The 20683-nt window shown below is 40.1% G+C and overlaps 1 protein-coding gene across 3 annotated transcripts; it reads right to left on the bottom strand.

Moving 5' to 3' along the window:
• Positions 1-548: 548 nt before the first annotated feature.
• Positions 549-18958, bottom strand: mzt2b (mitotic spindle organizing protein 2B). 3 transcript variants are annotated; one of them, XM_051921146.1, is made up of 5 exons: positions 18835-18958; positions 16746-16936; positions 15620-15768; positions 9713-9892; positions 549-804 (listed from the first exon to the last, which is right to left on the bottom strand). In XM_051921146.1, the coding sequence occupies exons 2-5, from the start codon at positions 16928-16930 to the stop codon at positions 629-631; spliced, it is 690 nt and encodes a 229-aa protein (XP_051777106.1). In that variant the 5' UTR covers positions 16931-16936; positions 18835-18958; the 3' UTR covers positions 549-628. The 3 variants fall into 3 exon arrangements, with proteins under 3 accessions (XP_051777106.1, XP_051777105.1, XP_028680579.1); XM_051921145.1 differs by having other exon boundaries at positions 16746-16939; positions 18846-18944; XM_028824746.2 differs by lacking the exon at positions 9713-9892 and having other exon boundaries at positions 16746-16939; positions 18846-18941.
• Positions 18959-20683: the final 1725 nt, after the last annotated feature.

Raw genomic sequence — 20683 nt, 5'->3', positions numbered from 1 at the left:
GTCCAAGTCTTTAGAGTCCTGGTGCTTCCTGTCTTGCTACATGGTTGCGAGACATGGACGCTATCCAGTGACCCGAGATGAAGACTGGACTCCTTCACGTGTGTCTCTCTGGAATATCCTTGGGTACCATTGATTTGACTTTGTGTTGCTCACGGAGTCCCGAATGAGGCACATGACCTGCATTGTGAGGGAGCGTCAGTTACGGCACTATGGCCGTATGGCGCGTTTCCCCGAGGGTGATCCGGCTCGTAAGATCCTCATGGGGACCAGTGGCTGGATCAGGCCGAGGGGTCACCCACGTAACACTTGGCTGCAGCAGATAGAGGGTAATTTCTGGAGGGTGGGACTGGACTGCATGTCTGCTTGGGGGGGTTGGAAACCGGGATCCTGAGTTGTTTCGTTGTGTAGTGGGTGTGGCAATGATCTGTACCAGTGCATGCTCCCCAACTTGACTTTACTTGTCAAGAATGTGGATAAAAGGAGCACGACATTCAGTAGGACACAATCCAAGAACCACTTAGACAAAGAGCCTTGAGCTGTGGTTAGTAGCATTTTTGTAAAAAGAGGTTTATTGGAGCTTCTGTACAGTGGAATCCCTTTCAGGCTTTGTGCGTCTGCTTAGGTGGCACTAGCTGGGTGCAAGCTGCGGAGCACTACTGTTCACTCCTGTGCATTTTGCCGATTTTTGAAGTCTCGAGGCGCTGGGCTGCCGAGGAACACGCTGGCCTGAGCTGTCACGGCTGCTGCTGCTCCTTTCTGCTGGGGCCTGGCCGCCCGCTGGCACACAACTTGATTTGCTTCTCACTAAAAGGAAAATCAAGACATGACAGCAGAATTTAAGGCACCACATTTAGACAGTGTGTCTCCCCCCGCCCCCCCAATCTACATCTTAATGACAGATATGTCTTCACCTCTAAATTAAAAATTGTCAGTAGCTGAGAATTCCAAATCGCTCTTATTTCATAAAACAGACTAACGATATCTGGCGTAGTTGAGTCTCCCCTCGTTCATGACAATCAGTACAAATGGCACATTCAGACACATTAAGGCTGTGAGCCGAGTGAGGAAGAGTACACGACACACTTAACAGTCTGCAGGAGACGCACATTTTCAAAAAAAAAAAAAAAAAAAGGAATGACAAGTGGCAGCGAGCTTCTGAAGCGCCACACGGGCAGTAATGCAACAGCTGAAAAATATGTTTATACAGCATACAGTTCAAAAGTTGAAGCCATTTTTCCATGATGACTGCCTCTAGGGAGCTTGTTACATTTGCACATGCTTCCATTTCAAAGGATCCGCGATTTACTCAGCTCCTTTTTATTACCACGGTGTTCAAATGCATGAACTCTAGAGAGGGAGAAGTGACGGAATGCTAGATGCGGCGTCCACGTCTCAGACGAGAACCGGTAGACTTCAAAACACGGTTTCATTAGACAAAGAAAAACTAGTCACGGATCTGAACGTCACTCATCTCTTGATCTGAACGGTGAATGTAAAAAGCGTGTAAATAAGCGGTGTCAAACTCGCACCCTGTGACTGCACATTTAGTATCGGTGGCCTGCCTGGTTCTGTATAATAGGACGGGGCGTTTGGGGAGGATTTTGGTGAATACAGGTTTCCTTTTCAGCCCCTTTCGTAAATAGTAACTTATCAATGTTGCTAATGCTTTTGTTCATTTTTGATTCTTGGATTGATGTTGTTTATGTGCATCATTCCTTATTTTTGGTTTTGCCTAAAGCTACCTTGGTTATGTTCCTCGTGTTTTGTGGGTGGTTCCACCTGCCAATCACCACCAGGAGTTGCCCTCCACCCTATACATCCATTGGCTCTCCAATAATTCCTGGAGTTCACTTCAGATTTGCTTGGGAGTTTGGCGAGTGTGTGTTACTTTAGTCTGTGCTTTCAGCATTCATTGGATTTTTGACACTACCTTTGGATTGTGAGCTCTACAGAGCTTCTTGTATTTGCAGAGCTTTGTGTGAAATACACAGGGTTTGATGGTATATCCCCCTCTTGTCGGCATTATTGGCAGAGTTTGAGACCATGTGCTTTGGAACTCCTAGTTCACAGCATAATTTGGGTAGTGACATATGGAGATATTTCTAGTTTGTGACTGCAATTAAAATATACAGAAGAAAAGCATAACAGCGCATTCACAAAGACTATAGTATGTGCCTGCAGAACTACAACTCTCAAAATAAATTCATCCAGAATCATCTTAGCCCATTAAATTAAACGAGACGATTAAGTAAGCCAATTCATATTACACATTTGTGTAACGATATGTTCTTTTTTGGAAAAATATTTTCCTCCTATATCACTATCCATCCATCCATTATCCAACCTGCTATATCCTAACTACAGGGTCACGGAGGTCTCTCTGTTTATTATATATGCAACACAGTATCTCAATCTATATCTGTATGTAAAAATAAAATGAGCTGGCCCAATCCGCAATAAATCATTTACTATTGGTCTCCCGCTTTAATCAAAGTGCAGAAGCATCATCTAATTGACATTAATCCAACAGTGTGACTACGGCCTGCCATACCTACGACATCCCTGGCGGCACATTCATTCAACGGCGCCATTCCAAGTTGTCTGGCGTGTGTACAAATAGAATGCAGTGCATTTTTCATTTCAACAGATGGTGCACACAACCCATAATATAACTTAACAAAGGAAATTTGAAACAGAAAAAAAAGATAGAAATTTGAAAAAGACTGATAGAGGGATTACTAATCCTACTCCTCTACTCATTGTCATATTGATTAAGTGAGAGCAGGGGGGTTCAAACTCTGGGCCTGGAAGGCCAGCATGACCTCTTAATAGCTCTATTATTTATTTACACGATATTCCTGCACTCATGTTGCTACATATATGGGGAATTAATTACTTAAAAGGGATGATCGCCAGACTGTTTAATGAACTCAAATGAGATCAGTACTCCCTCTGTCATGCTTTTTGTATTTCCTATATTCTATTTACATTTTCCATCATTAAGTTACGTAATTGAGTTGATTAACTGGGAGATGTTAACAGTCTACACCTTTGCCACAGTCCTTAAAAGGCAACAATTAGAAAACAGGCCAAATTGAGACTTGTGATTCATTATTTGTACATATAGTACAGCAGGTAGAATGCATTAGTTCATATTAATAGACAGAAATGTTACATAATTATTGAGGATTTCTCTTAATATAGGGCTAAGTACAAAACCATCAAACTACTCGGCTGTTCCACGATGTGAATGTTGCTTTAAAAGGTCAATTCCTCAAATGAGTTCCTGCGCTCATTAGTGTGAACTTGAGTTTTCAGGTGGCGGGCAAGAAAAACAACACAAAAACAATGAATAGAAGGTTAAACAAAGGAAAATTCTGTATCAACAATAACAGAAACGCACCGATGAATTGACACAAAAGGAGCTTTAAGGATTTAATGATCTCATTCATTTCAGTTTAAAACTGCAAAAGGACTCATACTAACAAGCAGCATGGCCCAAAATTTTGAGCACATGATGGTCAGGTCTGGGTCAGCCTTGGACTCATTGTGTGAATCTGAACAAATGATTTAACCTTTAAGAACTACAAATGTGCAAAACTGTAAAACTATATTCCTATCTTTTAAATTGTCTTGGTTAAAGTCATCTAATAAAAATAAGAAGAATAAACACTCACTCCTGTTTTTTTTTTCTGACTAGCTTACAAGCTCCATCCAGAATTTTTTAACAAATAAACAATTTTATGTTGTAAATGACATACCCGAACAAAGCAAAGGCCCATTTTCTTGCATTTTTGCCAAAGAACTGCTGGAGCAGAGGCCGTGATCCTGTATGTTGCATTTAGCCTCAGTATTCCCCTTTGCAGTTATGACAGTCACTGCCATTTCTGCCTTAGAGGCAATATGCCTATCATATATCTTAGCCAGAGGGTTCAAATCTTGCTTTCTGTTCAATTCTGAATCACTGAGGTATTTTTTAACTTATACTATTGATGTTACAGGTACGTGACGTTGCATTACAAGTAGCTCCAAATCTACCAAGTCATATTTCTGTATATTACGAACTTATGAATAAAAGCGATTTGGATGCCAGTGTTACCTTTTTTTATTATCTGCTTTGTTTTCTATGCCTTCGTGATGTTCCATGTGTTTTGTGGGAGGTCCCCCAAGAGGCAGCCGCCTTGAACTGCCCTCCATCCTATACATCCAGAGGGTCTCCCAACCTCCTGGTGGGTCACTTCAAATGTGCTTGAGTCTGGTCAGTCTACTTGTGTTTGTGTTTTTTTTTTTTCTGCGCTTTGATTTCTAGATATTTTGTACCTGTGTTCCATTTTGTTAAATTCACTTTGGATACCGTATTGGGACTTTGTTCACTTAGGACTGCGTTTATGGTCTTGGGAGCATCATAGATGGAGGATCGCAGGGATCATCGGGTAGAGGGGGTTCTTTCACTGGATTGGCTGGCCCAGCACTAACTCAGCTGTGGAATGGCCAATAGGGGGAGGCTGCTTGTTGGCTGTGGTCTCCAGGACTTTCATCTAAATCCAAACTGTATTATGTGATATCATCTACTGTTGAATTCTGCTCTGTACTTGTAATATTTCTATTGCACTGTTATATTGTATTGAGGATTGTTTGTGTTCTTTTATGTGTATTGTGTTGTATTGACCCCTTTTTTTTTTTTGAAACCCACTGCACGTCCAACCAACCTGGAAAGGGGTCTCTGTTTGAATTGCCTTTCCCGAGGTTTCTTCCATCGTTTCCCTACAAGAGTTTTTCCTTTTCTCAGAGACAGTCAAGGCTGGGGGGCTGTCAAAAGGCAGGGCCTGTTAAAACCAACTGAGGCACTTCTTGTGCGATTGTGGGCTATATAAAAATAAATTGTATTGTATAGCCTTACAGAGCACAGTTCATATTTTATGAACACCATGTGTTTTGCCTTTATGTCTTGCCGGGATTTGACAGTAACCAGTGACCAATTCTGAAAAAACTTTTTGGGACTCTCATCCATAACAATGTCATTGTAAATGACAGACGTGTTGTTTGTATTCTACAAAAACTGTCATTGTCTGCCTGTGCTGCGAGACACTTAAGAGAGGCAAAGAGAGGGTAGGTGAGCTGGAAAGGATGAAATTAGGGACTGCTGTTTTACATACTTGCTTAACCCAGCCGAGGGCCAGGAGTTGTCAGAGTTAGGGTTATGCTAGTGCTACATATAAATTTGAATTTTAATCTCCTATCTATCTAGATATCTATCTATTGTCACGGGCGGCTGGGTGCCATACCCAGCCGGGATGCCTACATAGCGCCTCTGCCAGGAGGGGACAGCCGCCCTGGTTGCTAGGGGGGTCACGGGAACCGAGCTGGGAAGCTCAACCCTATAGGGGCCCGTGACCACCGCCAGGGGGTGGGTTCTGGATCCTTAAGCCCTGGAAGCCAGCACATCCGTCACACCAGAAGTGCCAGCGGAAGTTCATCAAGGGGCACCTGGAGCATATCCGGGGCAACATAAAAAGGGGCCACCTTCCAACAGTCGGGGAGCTGGTGTCGGGAGGAAGAAGACGAGGCTTGGGAGAGTGGAAAGAAGGCGACCCGAACAGGAGCGTTGGGAGGCTCAGCAAGAACAGTGATTGGTGCTGGAGCACTGTGTGCGGTGCAGGACTATTTATGGACATTTGTAAATAGTTTAATAAACGTGTGGTGGACTTAAGAAGGTGTCTGTCTGTCTGTGGTCGGGCTGGCTTCCACACTATATATATATATATATATATATATATATATATATATATATATATATATATACACACATACATACATACAGTGGAACCTCGGTTCACGAATGTCTCGGTACACGTACAAATCAGTTTACGACCAAAACGTTTGCCAAACTTTTGCCTCAGTTCACGACCACACACTTGGTATACGAACAAGCCAGTTTCCCTTTCGGTTTGTGCGCGCCAATGATTTCCGCACGTGTTGCATTGTTCTTGGTCAGAAGTGCGTGCTTTCGCTATGAACTCTTTGTGCTCTATTTCTTTTCCCTTCCGGTTCGTACGCGCCGATTACTGTATTTAAGCACGTGTTCAGCCTCTCCCTGTTCATTGTTCTCAGTCAGACGTGCGTGCTTTACCTGTGAACTCTTTGTGCTCTACAGTATTTTGTGTGCTTTTGCAGTTAACCATGGCTTCTAAGCACTGTAACCTCCTCTCCACCCAGTTCCTCCTCACTTCATGCCAAAACTCGACTCATGCAAGGTTAGTTTTCTTGGTGGTCTATGGTTAGTTTTTGTATTACGGATTTTTCATTAGAGTTCATTTTTTTTTCCCTGCGATCAGGTTGTAAGGCTATTAGCGCAAACTGCTGCAATGTTACTTTCTTGGTTGCTTAAATATCAAGAACTCGTCCTCCCACCCCCCAAGACGAGACCTTATGCCAAGAGCTTTAATCAGGCCTGGGGCCAGAAATAAAAAAACAAAGAGTAGAATAGCTGCTGTACAGGCTTTTAAATGTTCAAAGCACTGTGCGAGATGCAGATCACACGGCACGGCAGCAAGACAGCAGCTGACTGAGCAAAGAGGAGGTTAAAAAAAAAAAAAAAAACTATTTGTTTCCCATTGTATCACTATTTAAGAGGGGGTTTCCGAGGAGCAACCTTATCTCCTTGGGGTGCGTTCAGCCTCCCTCTTCACAACGCGAGCAGCAGAGATGTGAAGTGGCTGGTGTGTAGCGCAGGCTGGGGGGGTTGGCGAGTGAAGCAAGCAGGGGACGCACCCCCTAGTTGAACTATATTTATGTGGAAGTGCATTTCATAAGAAAATTTTCATATGGCAATAATATAAAATGCACCACATAAAATAAATATTTCTGCATACACTTCACAGGATGCCTCATTAGTTATTTATTACTTAAACATAAGGCCTGCACGGTTTACAAAAGTTTTACAAATATATAAAGCAGTCCTGAAACAAACACAAAACTGAAGTGAGCAGAACAACAGTAGATATAATGCGATTATTTGACTTCTAATGATTCACTGCTTGTTTTGTGGCCTACAAGCATGTTACGTTTGCATACAGCATAAAGACTTCAGTTCAAGAAGTTTAGAAATGAATTTAAGCAAAATCAGTTCAAGATGAAGAGCCTTTATGGCAGCTTATGCATTGATAACCTTGGGTTGAAATAAGCTGGCTAATATTTTGAAGTAATGAAGGAGAAATCTATTAGGTCAGGAGTGCTGCTCAGAAGACATGCATAAATAAAAGGAGAGGCACTAATATTGAAAGCTTCACCCTTTAGCTATGTAAATGCCTGCTGGGAGTATCAAGCAGGATACAGAGGGCAGAGCCACTGAAGTTACTCAGCCCCAGAATCAAAGAAGAGCTGAACACAAACATACATATGGTGGCTTTAAAGGGTAACTTGTTTAAACTGTTGTGGCAGATGACCAGGGACCTTGCCCCACACCTGGGGCCTGGAGGAGGGAAGGACCCGGAGAGGGGCAATATCTCCCCTGGGTGCAAGAGGGCAGCCCCCCTGCTTTCCATCAAGGACCAACCCAAATTCTTATTATCACCCCTAGGAAGTCAGAGTCAGTAAGGGGTAATGGTTAAGGCGTTAGACCTACAACTTCAAACCCCGCTACTGATACTGTGTTACCCTGAGCAAGTCACTAAAGACACGTAACCAGTTGTATCTCCCAAACACTGCAAGTTGCCTTGGCATCAGCCAAATAAATTAAACAACAACAAAATGAAAAAACAAACCTGCACTCGATCTTTGCCTGTGGCCTTGTGCCTGTAGCTGTCAGGCTGAAAGACTGATACAGAAAATGGATAGAGACACTGAAATGCATATCTTGGTAATTCTCTCAATGCTTCCATTCGTGTTCAAAGATTTTACTACAAAATGTAAGAAGGTGTGCAAGGAACGCATTCTAAATGGTGCCCTGGAGAATTCACCAAGTCTTTTCAAGCTTATTCCAAGTTAATTGATTGGTTTGTAACTTTAAACGAAGCAATACCAGAAATGGAAGTCAACAGAGAAGTACAAATTATTTCAGGCAGGCAGTTTGGTGTCTTCAAACCTTGAGGTTTTGGGTTCATATCCTGCTGCTGACACTGCCTGTGCTTCCACGGGAAAAACAAAAAACACAAATGTAATTGTATCTCAGATGTCGTAAGGATAAAGGCGTCAGCCAAATAAGTAAATAATTATACAAATATAATCCAGCCGAAGTATACTTTCATTTATATTTTACATTTTTAAGTTCATCTGAGTGAGCAGGAATGATTCTTGTTACATTTTCTGTTTCATATTAACAGTCTGAAGATCAAAAGGATAAATGATAAAATGAGTTGGGAAAAATGTCTATGCTTTTTATTTACCAAGGGTGCAAATATTAGTGAAGGGCATTGTAGTGTCGTTGGAAACATTGGTTTTAATATACAAATTCTTAAGATGGAAATTATCAGAAACATAACGCTGTCAAACCTGGTTAATTCAATTAAAGGCTTGGGGACCATGGGAGTACCACGTTCAAGGAGTGAAACAGCTTGATCACAATGCCGGTCCATTAAAAGTAAACTTTTAAACTTTAACAATCTAAATATTGTGCTGTTTGATAAAATGATAATAAAACCAAGGGATGATGAGGTCAAACACTTAAATAAAAATGCTAATTTAGGTATGTTTGCATTCAGAACAGTTTCTGCACGGTCTCCTAAATTCTGATTTATAGTAATGGTCAAACATTTATGGCGCCAGAGAGTAAATTTTAAATTTAGAATATTGATAGCCGAGTCAAAAGGAACCAAAGTGAGCAGTTTGCACCTGACAAATGGTACTTACGTGGCACTCATATGAGACATATACACAGACAAAGTACAAAATTAAAGTGAGGCCGTTTTTAGAGAGGGTGGCACAGTGGCGCAGTGGTTAGCGCTGCTGTCTTGCAGTAAGGAGACCAGGGTTTGTGTTTAAATTCAGGTAAATGTTCTCCCCACGTCTGCATGGGTTTCTTCGGACAGTCCAAAGACATGCAGGTTAGATTAATTGGTTATATGAAATTGGCCCTATTTAGTGGTTGGTGTGTGTGTGTGTGTGTGTATGCGTGTTCACCCTGCGATGGACTGGCACCTTGTCCAGTGTTTGTCCCTATGCTGGCTGTAATAGGCTCCTGCACAGCCCGCAAACCTGTTCAGGACAAAGCAGATTAGAAAACTGATTTTAGGGTTAAAGGTTTGCCTTTCCATTCAGATATGTTAGCTCAGATTGTACATGCACATTTTTTATTTTCTCCCCCTACAGTCATATAATCATCTAACCCTGCACAACAGACAAATGCAAACAAATATAAACTTATGAGAGTTGAAAATAAAATGAAAATGAAATGAATTAGGTCATTGTCACCTTCTATTTAGACTCAGGAGTGAAAGTAATAGCCAGCAGGTAATGACCCTTTGAAATAAGCATTTCATTTCACCATAAAAAAAAAAAAATTATTATATATATATATATATATATATATATATATATATATATATATATATATATATATATATATATACAGGATATATAAAAAAAAAAATCACCTGAACAGCAATACAAGAATCTTTAAGGCAACTGTAATCTTTCTGTGACATGCCTGCTTCCTAGTGCTATACTGGACTGTGCCAGGAAATGAAAACCCAGTAGATAAACCAGTAAACAGAACCTGTAAAAGGTGAAAAGAGGCAGCAAGAAAACTGGAAGGAACCAGGGGGACCTTGAGAGAGAGGTGAGGATGCATCAGCAGGACTGCAGACCACATTCTTAATGGCTAATCTTGTAGGCCGAAGGACAGAGGAAAAGGAGAGAGGTGCAGGGATTTTACTGGTCTTGGCAGGGAAACGAACTTCAGGGGAGAAAAAAAAAAAAATACAAGAAAATATTAACAAAGACAGAAAAATAAATACAAAAACCGGGTCCTCTAAAATGAATTATAGCTTGGTGCTGAAAAGAATATGTTAAATTATCACGTAACACCAGAATTGTTTTCTCATTCCCTCACTGTCTATGAGAAACCTATACTTCTTACTTACTCACACATATACACAAAACTAGCATTGCTGTTTGGAAAAATTAACAATAAATCAACATGTGTATACTGCCAGAAAAATCTCACCGCCTTTCTGTATTCTGTACAGCTTCACTCCTTTTAGGAAAAAGATCAAATATTTAAGTTGGGTGCTCAATGTTAGGCCGTGTTTTTGCCACACTCTGATGGTAATGCCATTATTGCTGTCGGATCTCCTGTTTAAAGTGCTCGTTTTTGTCTTCTTTTCTTTAAGGTTTGATCTTTCCCATTACGTTTTATAATGTTGCTATGTTATCTATTAATTTCATTCTATTTAGTTATTATGTAGCATCTATGTGTGCTTTGTGGTTCTCCATGGATATTGTGGGTGGATCTCTCATGAGGCAGGCCCGCTCACCCATCCATCATCCCAACCCCTGTAAGTATCGTGCACTTTGTGATCAATTTTCTTTTCTTATGGTTCTAGATTAAGAATCCTCTTTCAATGTATTCTTTTTGTTTCTCCCATTAAAGCCTTTTTGTGCATTTTGCACCTTTTTTGTTAATAGACATCCACTTTTCTGATGGTTATTTGTGGACTTGTCTCTCTCTCTCTCTCTCTAGCCTGAGGGTTCATGGTTCTCCCTCTGGTGAGACATGCTTCAGGGGTTTTTTAGACTTTTGATACTGTTCTGAATTCTAAAGCCAGATGTCCCTTTCGGAGGCCAGTCAGGTCTGAAGCCACTCGATTTTAAAACATTAGAAACGTTAAGATGAGAATAGGCCATTCAGCTCAACGAGCTTGACCATCCTATTCACTTAGATCACCCAAAATAACATCAAGTTGAGATATGACAGATCCTAATGTTCTACTACCCACCACATTCCTTGGTCCTACTCTCTACCTCACTACTTGGTGATTTGTTGCCTTTATTTATGGATTTTTGGGGTTCTTATGGTTTCCTGGGGTCAGGCTTGCTCTGAGGTGAGAATTGTTTTATGGGATATTTTGAAGGCCTCACCATCTTTGTTATACTGTACTGCCAGAGCAATCATAACAGTTTCAGGCAATTCTTTAACCCTACTCCATAACATTTTAATTTTAATACAAGCATTTCCAGAATCAGTTAATAAGACAGGAGTAGGGAGTATTTACTGAATATGCTGGCGCCTAGCAGTCAGTTTAATCAGTCCACCGGGTGCAATTGTGCCAAGTCGACAGAGTGCGTACTTGTGCCGTTTAGTCTACAGTTGCGCGTTTCGACACTGAAGGACTTGTTCAGAAACAGTTTGTTCCTTGTGCATCAGTGACATTACGTTGAACTGCTGAGCCGTCTATAAGAAAGCATCAGGAAAAAACCACCCAGAGCAGCTGTGCATGCAAAACTGCATTTTGCACCAAAACTGCGTATACCGCATTGTCAGGAACTCCCCATAAATGGCTTATTTCGCTCCCTGGGTCTTCTTTTTGTTTCAGAAATTAAAAGGGAGAATGAAGAGAAGAAGATTTGCTACTGTGAAACAAGTCTAAGGGAAAAAAATAAAATTAAAAATACACAGGAGGTGCTAGACACAGTAACAAAAGAGGAGTACATGAAATGTAAAGAGGAATGGGAAACGTGCATTGCGTGTCAAAAGGAGGATTCTGAAGGCAACTAAAAGGAAATTGTACAAAGTTTTTTTTTGTTTTTTTTTTAAATATATACACAAATTTTGCCAACCTCCCACCCCACCTGTATACCCCTAGAATGTATTTGGGGGTTAATATAAACATTCAATGTGTAAGGAAACATGATAGAAAAAAAAGATAAAACCATCAGCCTTCAAATATATTATTGTTCTGCTGCTGCTGTCCCCTGAAATCACATCACAAGTGAAAAGTCACCGTGATTATGGACCTGTCACAAGCCCCAACCTCAGACAGGGATAGTGGCATTGCATATCTAACCCTGAATGAGCAAAATACAACACCATTAAAAATGAAGACTGTGCCTGCCGACTTGCTCCGTATTTCATTTTGAAAAAAACGTTCACACTTGCGGACATATGGGCTTGTTATAACACTTATCAGGTGCAGTTCAAAACAAACCACATCATTTTTAAAATTGCTGCTCATAGAGTAATAACTGTAACCTTTAAGTCACGTTCCACCTCTGATGCTACCAACAGTGACCCTTTCAATGATAAATTTTATCTTAATTCGCATAACCTATAAATCCACCCAACGATTTCTCAAATTCTTTTCATAAATTATGCCATCTTTTAATTTCATAAACGCAGCTACTCAAACATATGGTAAAAAGGTGTGAAGTATCTAAATCAACTGCATTAGATGTAGACAGGAACCAAACCTTAACGGCTGCAACTCCACCCTCCACGTTAACAAAAGAATAAATGTCTATGTGTCCATTCCAGTTGCTCTGTGTCTGTCATTCCAAAAGAAGGTACATCATAAACATTCTAGGAATAAAATGCACTGCATTTTTCATTCCAACAGATGGCACATCACAAACATTATCCCTGCTTTTAAGAATCCCATACTAAATGGCATATAACAGGGATGTGTGCACTGCAAACATTAACACCGACATCTACATTGATTATTTAGATTTAAACCCGTCTTAGATGGCTAGCACAGCTGCTATTCCATATCAGATTTGGTTTTTTTTTAATTTTTTTTTATCAATAACAGCAAGTTCACTGCGTAGTCATGAAACGTTTATCACAATGGCAGATAAATACACATGTGGAAATGTGTATTTTACGTACAAACCAGAACAGGCTTGCTGAAAAAAAGTACAAGAATAATGAATAAATGATTAGTGTTTTGTTAACATCTTAGTCAAAGCCAAGAGCGGCATTTGGGGGTGTCAAGTGGGGTGACTCCCCCAGGCCATGCCACCAAAGGGTGGCCCCCAATTTTGAGGTCCACGTGTCCCATTCAAGCGGATTTGTCAAGTTATATTCTCCAATAATATATATATATTAATTATATATATATTGCATAGTTTTACTGTCAAATAAAGCAAAGATTACGCGACACGTGTTCACCCTCATTTGGGCTCATCAGGCGTACACACTCTACTGCTCCCCTCTCGGGGAATCGAATCTCAGACGTCAGCATCAGAGACGAAGCCCCTTTACGCTGCGCCACGGCGTGTGGTTCATTTATTTGACAGCCTGTAGGTCCGGAGTAATTACACTCATTGCATTCATAGACTGAGTCTCTAAGACCTGAATTGTGTGGGTGGTTACCTACCAGGTAACGCTTGTGGTTAGGGGAAGCAGTACAGTGTGTACATCTGATGAGCCCAAATGAGGGCAAAACACATGTCGCATACTCTTTGCTTTATTTGACAGTAAAACTATGCAACATTCCATGATCTGCTTCTCGCAACTTAAAGAGGGCACCCTGGCGGATGTTAGCCGAACCACCCACACAATTCAGGTCGTCGAGACTCAGTCTACAGTATATATCTATACTTCATTATATCTATATATTTTTTGATAAAGTCCGCGTGTTATCTTGGAGAAATTTAGCTGAATACTGTAATGAGAAAATCTGGTGTATGTTAACATTATTTTTTATTAAAGCCACTTACAAGTTTATACAGTCCACACATACCGGTAACAGCGTTTGACATAACCGGCCCCGCGGGGAGTTAGGTCAGCCCATTCGGCCCGGCCCCACACACCCCTAAGGCCGCCTCTGGTCAAAGTCAAAATGACTGCCTGTCTGCAGGAGCAGGCAATGAAATAAAAGTGATGGAGGGAATGTAAACTACCAAGCACAGGGTTCGTCTGCTTTAATGTTGATTATGATGGTTAATGGTGTGCAATTAGTGATGAAATACATGCAAGAGTTAGATGGTCACTTCTTACGTGGTTACCTTCAATTACTACACTAATTAAATAAAGGGAATTCGTTACTGAGGTTTCTGTAAGCTGGTACAAATACCATTAGTTTGGACCATTTACTGTTACAGTGACTTTAAAACATAGAACTCAAATCTTAAAGTAGTAATATTTTAACAATTCTATTCACTAAATGTGTAGAGGTCTAAGATATGCTTAAATGTAACAAGAAATTACAAATCCATAATCTGTGTTTCTTTGTTTATACTTGGTGTTTTAGAGCGACGTGGTGACGCAGTGGTTAGCAGAGTTGCCTTAGGGAGCCAGTATCCTAGAACCGAATCCCACACCTGGTCACTGTCTGTGTGGACTAGTGTTAGATCAGTTCTAAAATTTTGTCTTTGGTATCGATATTAGCTTTTAAACTTCAGTACCGGTACCATAGTGGCTCCAAATCAAATAACTATTAACTCCAAACCTGCTCCCCCACTTTAGTCCAGCCTCTCTGGTACTGCACTCAAGATTGTTTCAAAGCAATTTTTTCCCCATGAAATTCCAATCACATTGAAGCATGTAGTTTCATTTTGTGAACTCTATGAAACAGCAACAGCAAAAATAAAAAGGAGGGAGGGTTGGGTGAGAGATATCGAGACACGCAGACATTTACTACTGGTACCCAAAATCCTGAAATGCTGGGTTTAAAATGTGGGTTTTTTCTTAACTTTTCTACTACCAGTATAACACCCAACCCTAGTGTGGAATTTACACATTGGTGTGCACTTTCCTCCAGGTATTCTACTTTACCTAGCATTTCCACAAAGTACTAATTATCAGGTGAAGAGGCGATTCTCAACTGGCCTTGGGTGTGTGCACAAGTGAGTCCTGTAATGGACTGGTGATACACCCAGGCCTGGTTCTTTATTTACATCCAGTGTTGCCCACCGACCCCAAAATGGTTGAAGGGAATTTGAGTGTTACAATTTATGTTACACGGACAACTTTAGTCATGTAAGAAGTGCAAAAATCAAATCAAATCAAAGGCTCTTGGTAAATATTTTCTGTTTATAAAAATGAAATTTTAGTGGTACTTAAAGGAGCAAGAAAGACAGAAATGTACTTTGGCTTATTCTGACTTGAGTAATTAGGTACAAGTTTAAAAGAAAAAAATCAGATTCAAAATCATCCATTTATAACACAACTAAAATACAAACCTTTTCTGAGAAAATAACTAGACTGTGTAAATGTGTGTGCCTGTCACTGAAAGTACCACTCCATAAAAAGAAGATGACAACTCCTGGGAGAGTTCTTTGTATTTATTTTTTCAGTCATTTTTATTGTTTCTTCTACTGTTCATTTTGTGGCAAAATAGTGTGCTGTGATTCGCATTAAGTACTTCCTGGAATTATTGTAATTTTAAGAAATTATCTAAGATTAATGTTTTAGGACCAGAAAGCAACAATTTAGTTATCAAAGGGCTAAAATTTTGAATTCTGAAACTAAACACTAATCTCAGTTGTCATAAATGCAAAACACAATTTGGTTAATCACTAACTTAATAACTTAAGAGCAAAGCTTCATTGACGTCAGTGTGCACAGTATGAATGGGGTACATATGGAAGAGCCGTTTTATAATTACTACAGAATAATTAATGCATGGAAAATTAAGCTAAACTGTTCAATGTACCACACGTCAAAGATAGTTCAACTAACCTCTGGATTCTGGCAGCCCGGACTGGTGAGCGTTGGGTAAGCTCTCTGCAGATGAGGCATCACTTACTCGCTGACCAGCGCACATCGCTTTTAGCATCTGAAACACTGCCAGGGGAGCCACGTTCATCTTCAGCAGATCCAGAACCACCCTGGAAAGGATAAAGCGAGTCTAGCAGTAAGGAAAGATTCACATTTTCCCAATTTCTAGAAACTCCTGACCTATATTTTTATGAAATTGAATCTCTTAAAAAAAAAGAAAATACACAAAGAACTGATTGGTCCTTCACTTAAAATTTCATTCCAAACTATCCTCTGTGTTACAGCTTTAGTCCGTTGTCCAAACTGGTCTGTTTCTCTGCTTTTTGGCACTCAATTGCTGTTGAGAGGAACATAAAGAGCAAACTGGTGTATATGGAACCAGCAACTTGGCCGGACAGGATGGGGCAACACTATTTAGTGACTTATAAACCAAAAGTAAAATTTTAAAATAAATCCTAAATTCAACTGGGACCCAATAAAGCGAGGCCAGAATCGGAGTAATGGACACAACTGTCTGAGACCCAGTAAGAAAACGAGCAGTAGAATTCTGAACCATCTGTAGCTGAGAAAGATGAAATTTACTGATTCCAGAATAAAGTGAATTACAATAAAAGCATGGCATACCTTCTTCAAATCAGAGTGCCCCAGAAACGGTTTGATTTAGATTTAAATTTAGAATTAAATCGTAGCTACAATGTACATCCAACTCTAGCTTCATGGTAACTTTTGTTAAAAAGCTGACACTTGGTCTTCTCTCTGTTCTAAAGATCATCCATGCTGTTTTCAATGAGCACAACACTCATTTAGCTCTGTGGATCCTACCAGATCATGTCCTAACATTCAAATGGCCATAGTTAAACCTCTGATTGGCACACCTTTACCTACTGTACCAGTCCTACTTCCACTGGAGTCTCACCTCATTATGTCCAAAGATTTCCATAAACTATCAGTGGAAGTCTACTTGCTTGGACTCTTCTTTGCAATTTGTCATATTTTTCCTTAGTAAGTTGTACCACAATTATGTTTGCTTTGTAAACTACTCACAAGACATGAAAAACACAACATAACAGGATAATGAAATACTCACTTAAAGACTTCTTGATCCATTGCAATGCCAGCAGCCTGAGTGAGCTCAAACAAGTCATTCTCTTCTGTGTTCAGCACCTTCTTTTTCTTGATGCTGTGTTTCTGAATGTTGCCACTTACAGTAGCCACCAATGTCTGAGAGTCAAGGTTCGCAGCTATAGATATGGGCTGTTGGGGAACAGCCATCTTGACCTGAAACACAGACATGTGCAGATGAGAGCAAGCAGCAGTCGTCCTGTCTTGTGCACTGCATGTTTGAGCAGCATTATGCCACTCTCTATCACCATGAGAACAGTAGTTAAGGGGGATAAATGAGAAAGGCAAAATAATTCAAAAATCTTTAAAACAGGGGTGTCCAACTCCAATCCTGGAGGGCAGCAGTGGCTACAAGTTTTCATTCTAAATATCTTCTTAATAAGTGTCCTTTTGCGTCTAATTATACTCTCCACCTTGCACTTTTTAACTTGTACTGTGTTTTTATCACTCTTTTATCAGTATGCTGCTGCTGGAGTATGTGAATTTCCCATTGGGGATTAATAAAGTATTTATCTATCTAATTATCTTCTTTTGCTTTCATTTTAATTTAAATGTTTCAGATTGTTGACTTTTCTTTTTTTGTTACCAGTCAAACAATAATGAGACACAAAATGAGCAGACGCATGATCAACTAACCTGTGCCCGTCACACACTATCTGAACATAAAGAAAGGTTGATCTGCTCAGTTTACCAAAACATCTTAATTGTGTTCTGAGAAAAATGGAAATGGAAATGTTTGCAGAATAAAAGTAGCAACAGGCCATGGAATTAAATAACGGGTTTATTTAATAACAAGAATAGGTTTCTCATTAAGAAACTGGTTGGAGTTTGAAGCCCCAACTAGGCTGGTCATTTCTTGGCTCTCTTCACGTTTCCTTTCAGTTTGGCTACAATTTAATGAAAAAAAGATTCAGTTCAGAGGCCTGAATCCTTAAAAACTGGGCTATTACAATGAAGGGGAAAAAAAATTAATTAGCAGTGAAAACTGGTCACTGATTAGGGAAAGTGTTAGAATGAAAATGTGCAGCCACTGCGTCCTTCCAGTATCTGAGTTGGACACCCCTGCTTTAAAACATAATAGTAAGAATAAAAGGTGACATTTGGTACTTTTTTTCTCACTCACTTCTTTAATAGCAAACTGATTAATAAATGCAAGGAATAATTTAATTGGTTATGAGACAATAATGATCCTATAAAATTTGTTAGAGTATACAGTAAAAATACCAAATAAGCAATGTTGTTTTAGTATTTCTAGAGTGTACTTTAAGAAATTTAATAGAGTGGATTTGCAAAGGTATTCAGTTTGTAGTCAATGTACTGTGCTGTAGAATTAACTTGAAATGGATAATTTGCCCATCAGTCTGCACTCTTTCAAATTTATACACATTTGGTTTCTATCTTTAGTTTACTTATTCACTTTAATAAAAATCGGACTCCCTAAATCCCGCCCCACCCAAAAAACAGATTGTAGAACAGTTGTGAGCAGATGTTTCTGTTGCCAATCAAAACCAAACATCGTCAGCGACATACACTACTATAAAGAAACGCATTGGTTAAGAAACAGTGGGTATAATAGTAAAGTATAAACTGTACTGATGACAAGTGAACACCATGGCTATCAGAACCTGAGACCAGCAAACCATTTATTTTAACTGTACTGAACCCGTACGCGAAGGTGTCAATCCGCACGCTGGGTTCTTTAACGATTGGACGGCATCGCAAAATGGATGAATGGAAACGACCATTACAAACAACTTTTGAAAACCAGTCTCCACGTCAGAGCAGCTTACGGTACAAGGCAGGAAAGCGATGTCGAAGGGGTCACTAATTAGACCACCGATGAGATCCAATTAATCTTGGCCCCGTATTTGGAAGCTGAGCGTTTTCATTAATTCTCTCATTTCAATAAGCTAACAGCATCTACTGCGGTGAAGAATCGAAGATGGCCACGGCCTCAGAGACACATCTTTAATGTCTTACTTCACTCACCTAACAAATGTCTCACAAAAATAAACAAACACGCACAAGGCACTCTGTCACAGCTGCTAATTTACCTGTACAGTATTATTATTATTTCAGTTTCCGCGGCAACGCCAAACCGGGACGAGCACTCCACTCGTGCAGCCCGCGTATGTCTCCGACTGTCAACTCGAAACAAAGCTTTGCGTTCCACTTACTCTGGCCAATCAGTGCATTCGTGAGTGACGTCTTGGTATGCGGGCTGCAGCTATTGGTGACCATTGTAATCAACTCCACCTACAGTTGGAGGCTTTGGGCTGCAAAGCTGTCTTTAGAACTTGAACCCGTTTTCGATTAGTGGATAGTATCAGTTTGGTATGAAGGTTTTTAAACGCATGTCTTCCATCTATACGTTAAATTTGTGCGCCATAATCGAAAGCATATTATTATACATAATACACAATTTATATTTTTCTAAGTTTGTGTTGCTATCCTATTTATTTAAGAATGTGTATATAGGCTAGTGGGGATTTATTTTCATGCTATTTTTATAAGGAGCTTTTGTGTAGCTCCCATCAGTTGGTAGAATGCATCGCATCCACTCCTTATATGAAATTCATATTTTTAATTGGTTAAACGGTTTCTTCTGTGGTTGAGTGTTTGTTTTCGCTGCATTTGCCAAATTTTCAGCAGGAGGCAAAATCTGTGAAAGACATCCCACCCAGGGTTGGCGCCTTTAATGGGCTAAATGTTGCAGGCATATGTTCTCATTCCCCGGAACCGTAAAATAGGTGGTGCCGATTTTAAAATAATAACAATATATACATATATTTTTATAATTGGAACATTTTTAAGAGAACATACCTTTATAGGCAGGCAATTTTATTGTAACTACCAAAATCGTTGTTAAGAACAATATTAATGGTTCCCCGGTTCTAGAAAGACCTTTTTATTTGTATCAGTAACAGTCTCCCTAAATAACCGTGAATAGACGAGAACAGATTTATGAAATTGCAATGGGTTCCTACTTCCAAAAAGACACATCCATCCATCCATTTTCCAACCAGCTGAATCCGAACACAGGGTCACGGGGGCCTGCTGGAGCCAGTCTCAGTCCAAAAAGACACATGTTATATAATCACACATGCTCAGTTCAGGATTTCTTTATCTTTTGTTATCCTGCCTACTGGAAGATTTCTGTTTTGTCACCATGGGGGCATTTTCAAAGCCCAAGCAAGGAACTCTTCCCAGAATTAAACAGTTCCTTGTCAAGCAATGGTTGTACCACAGAACCAGTAAAGTGTCTTTAGGGCACCAGTGTTTTTAAGAGGGTAAGGCTGCATTACTGCTATGCAGAACTGGTGTCTTAGGCTTTAATCCCACATCTGGTCAATGTGGTCATTGTTCACAAATTCTCCCCCTGTGTACACTTCTTTTCCTTCTACAGGATAGGACAATAGATGATTTCACATTTGGGCCTTGGTGAGTGTGCGTTAGAGGGTCCTGCGATGGACTGGCATCCCATCAGGGGCTCTATCTTATTGTGGTCCATGTGTTACTGACATGGGTTACTGTGAATGGTATGTTATTTTTGTGGTATTAATACAAATATTTATATGGGCGACACACTACTTAGTCACTTATTCCATGTGACTATAGTTCTTTGTGTAAAGATAAGCTTTCTGACATTTCCCAGAAATCTTCCCAGAAGCTTCCAACCATGTACCTTTAGAGCAGAGTGGTGACTCGAAGGCTAGGGATCTGCACCAGTAATTGGAAGTCTGACAGTTCAAATCCCATAAACACCAGATGTGACTCTACTCCATCGGGCCGTTGAGCCCTTAACCTGCAATTGCTCCGTCCTGGGTATGATGATAATCTGCATCCAGCCCTGCAAGCAGGTCCTCCAACTTACAGGGAAAAATTAGGGGCTGGTGGCAGAGT

Source organism: Erpetoichthys calabaricus, chromosome 18 (assembly GCF_900747795.2).
Source record: "Erpetoichthys calabaricus chromosome 18, fErpCal1.3, whole genome shotgun sequence".
In the NCBI taxonomy this organism is placed as follows: domain Eukaryota; kingdom Metazoa; phylum Chordata; class Cladistia; order Polypteriformes; family Polypteridae; genus Erpetoichthys; species Erpetoichthys calabaricus.
This window is presented reverse-complemented; position numbering and strand designations above follow the sequence as displayed.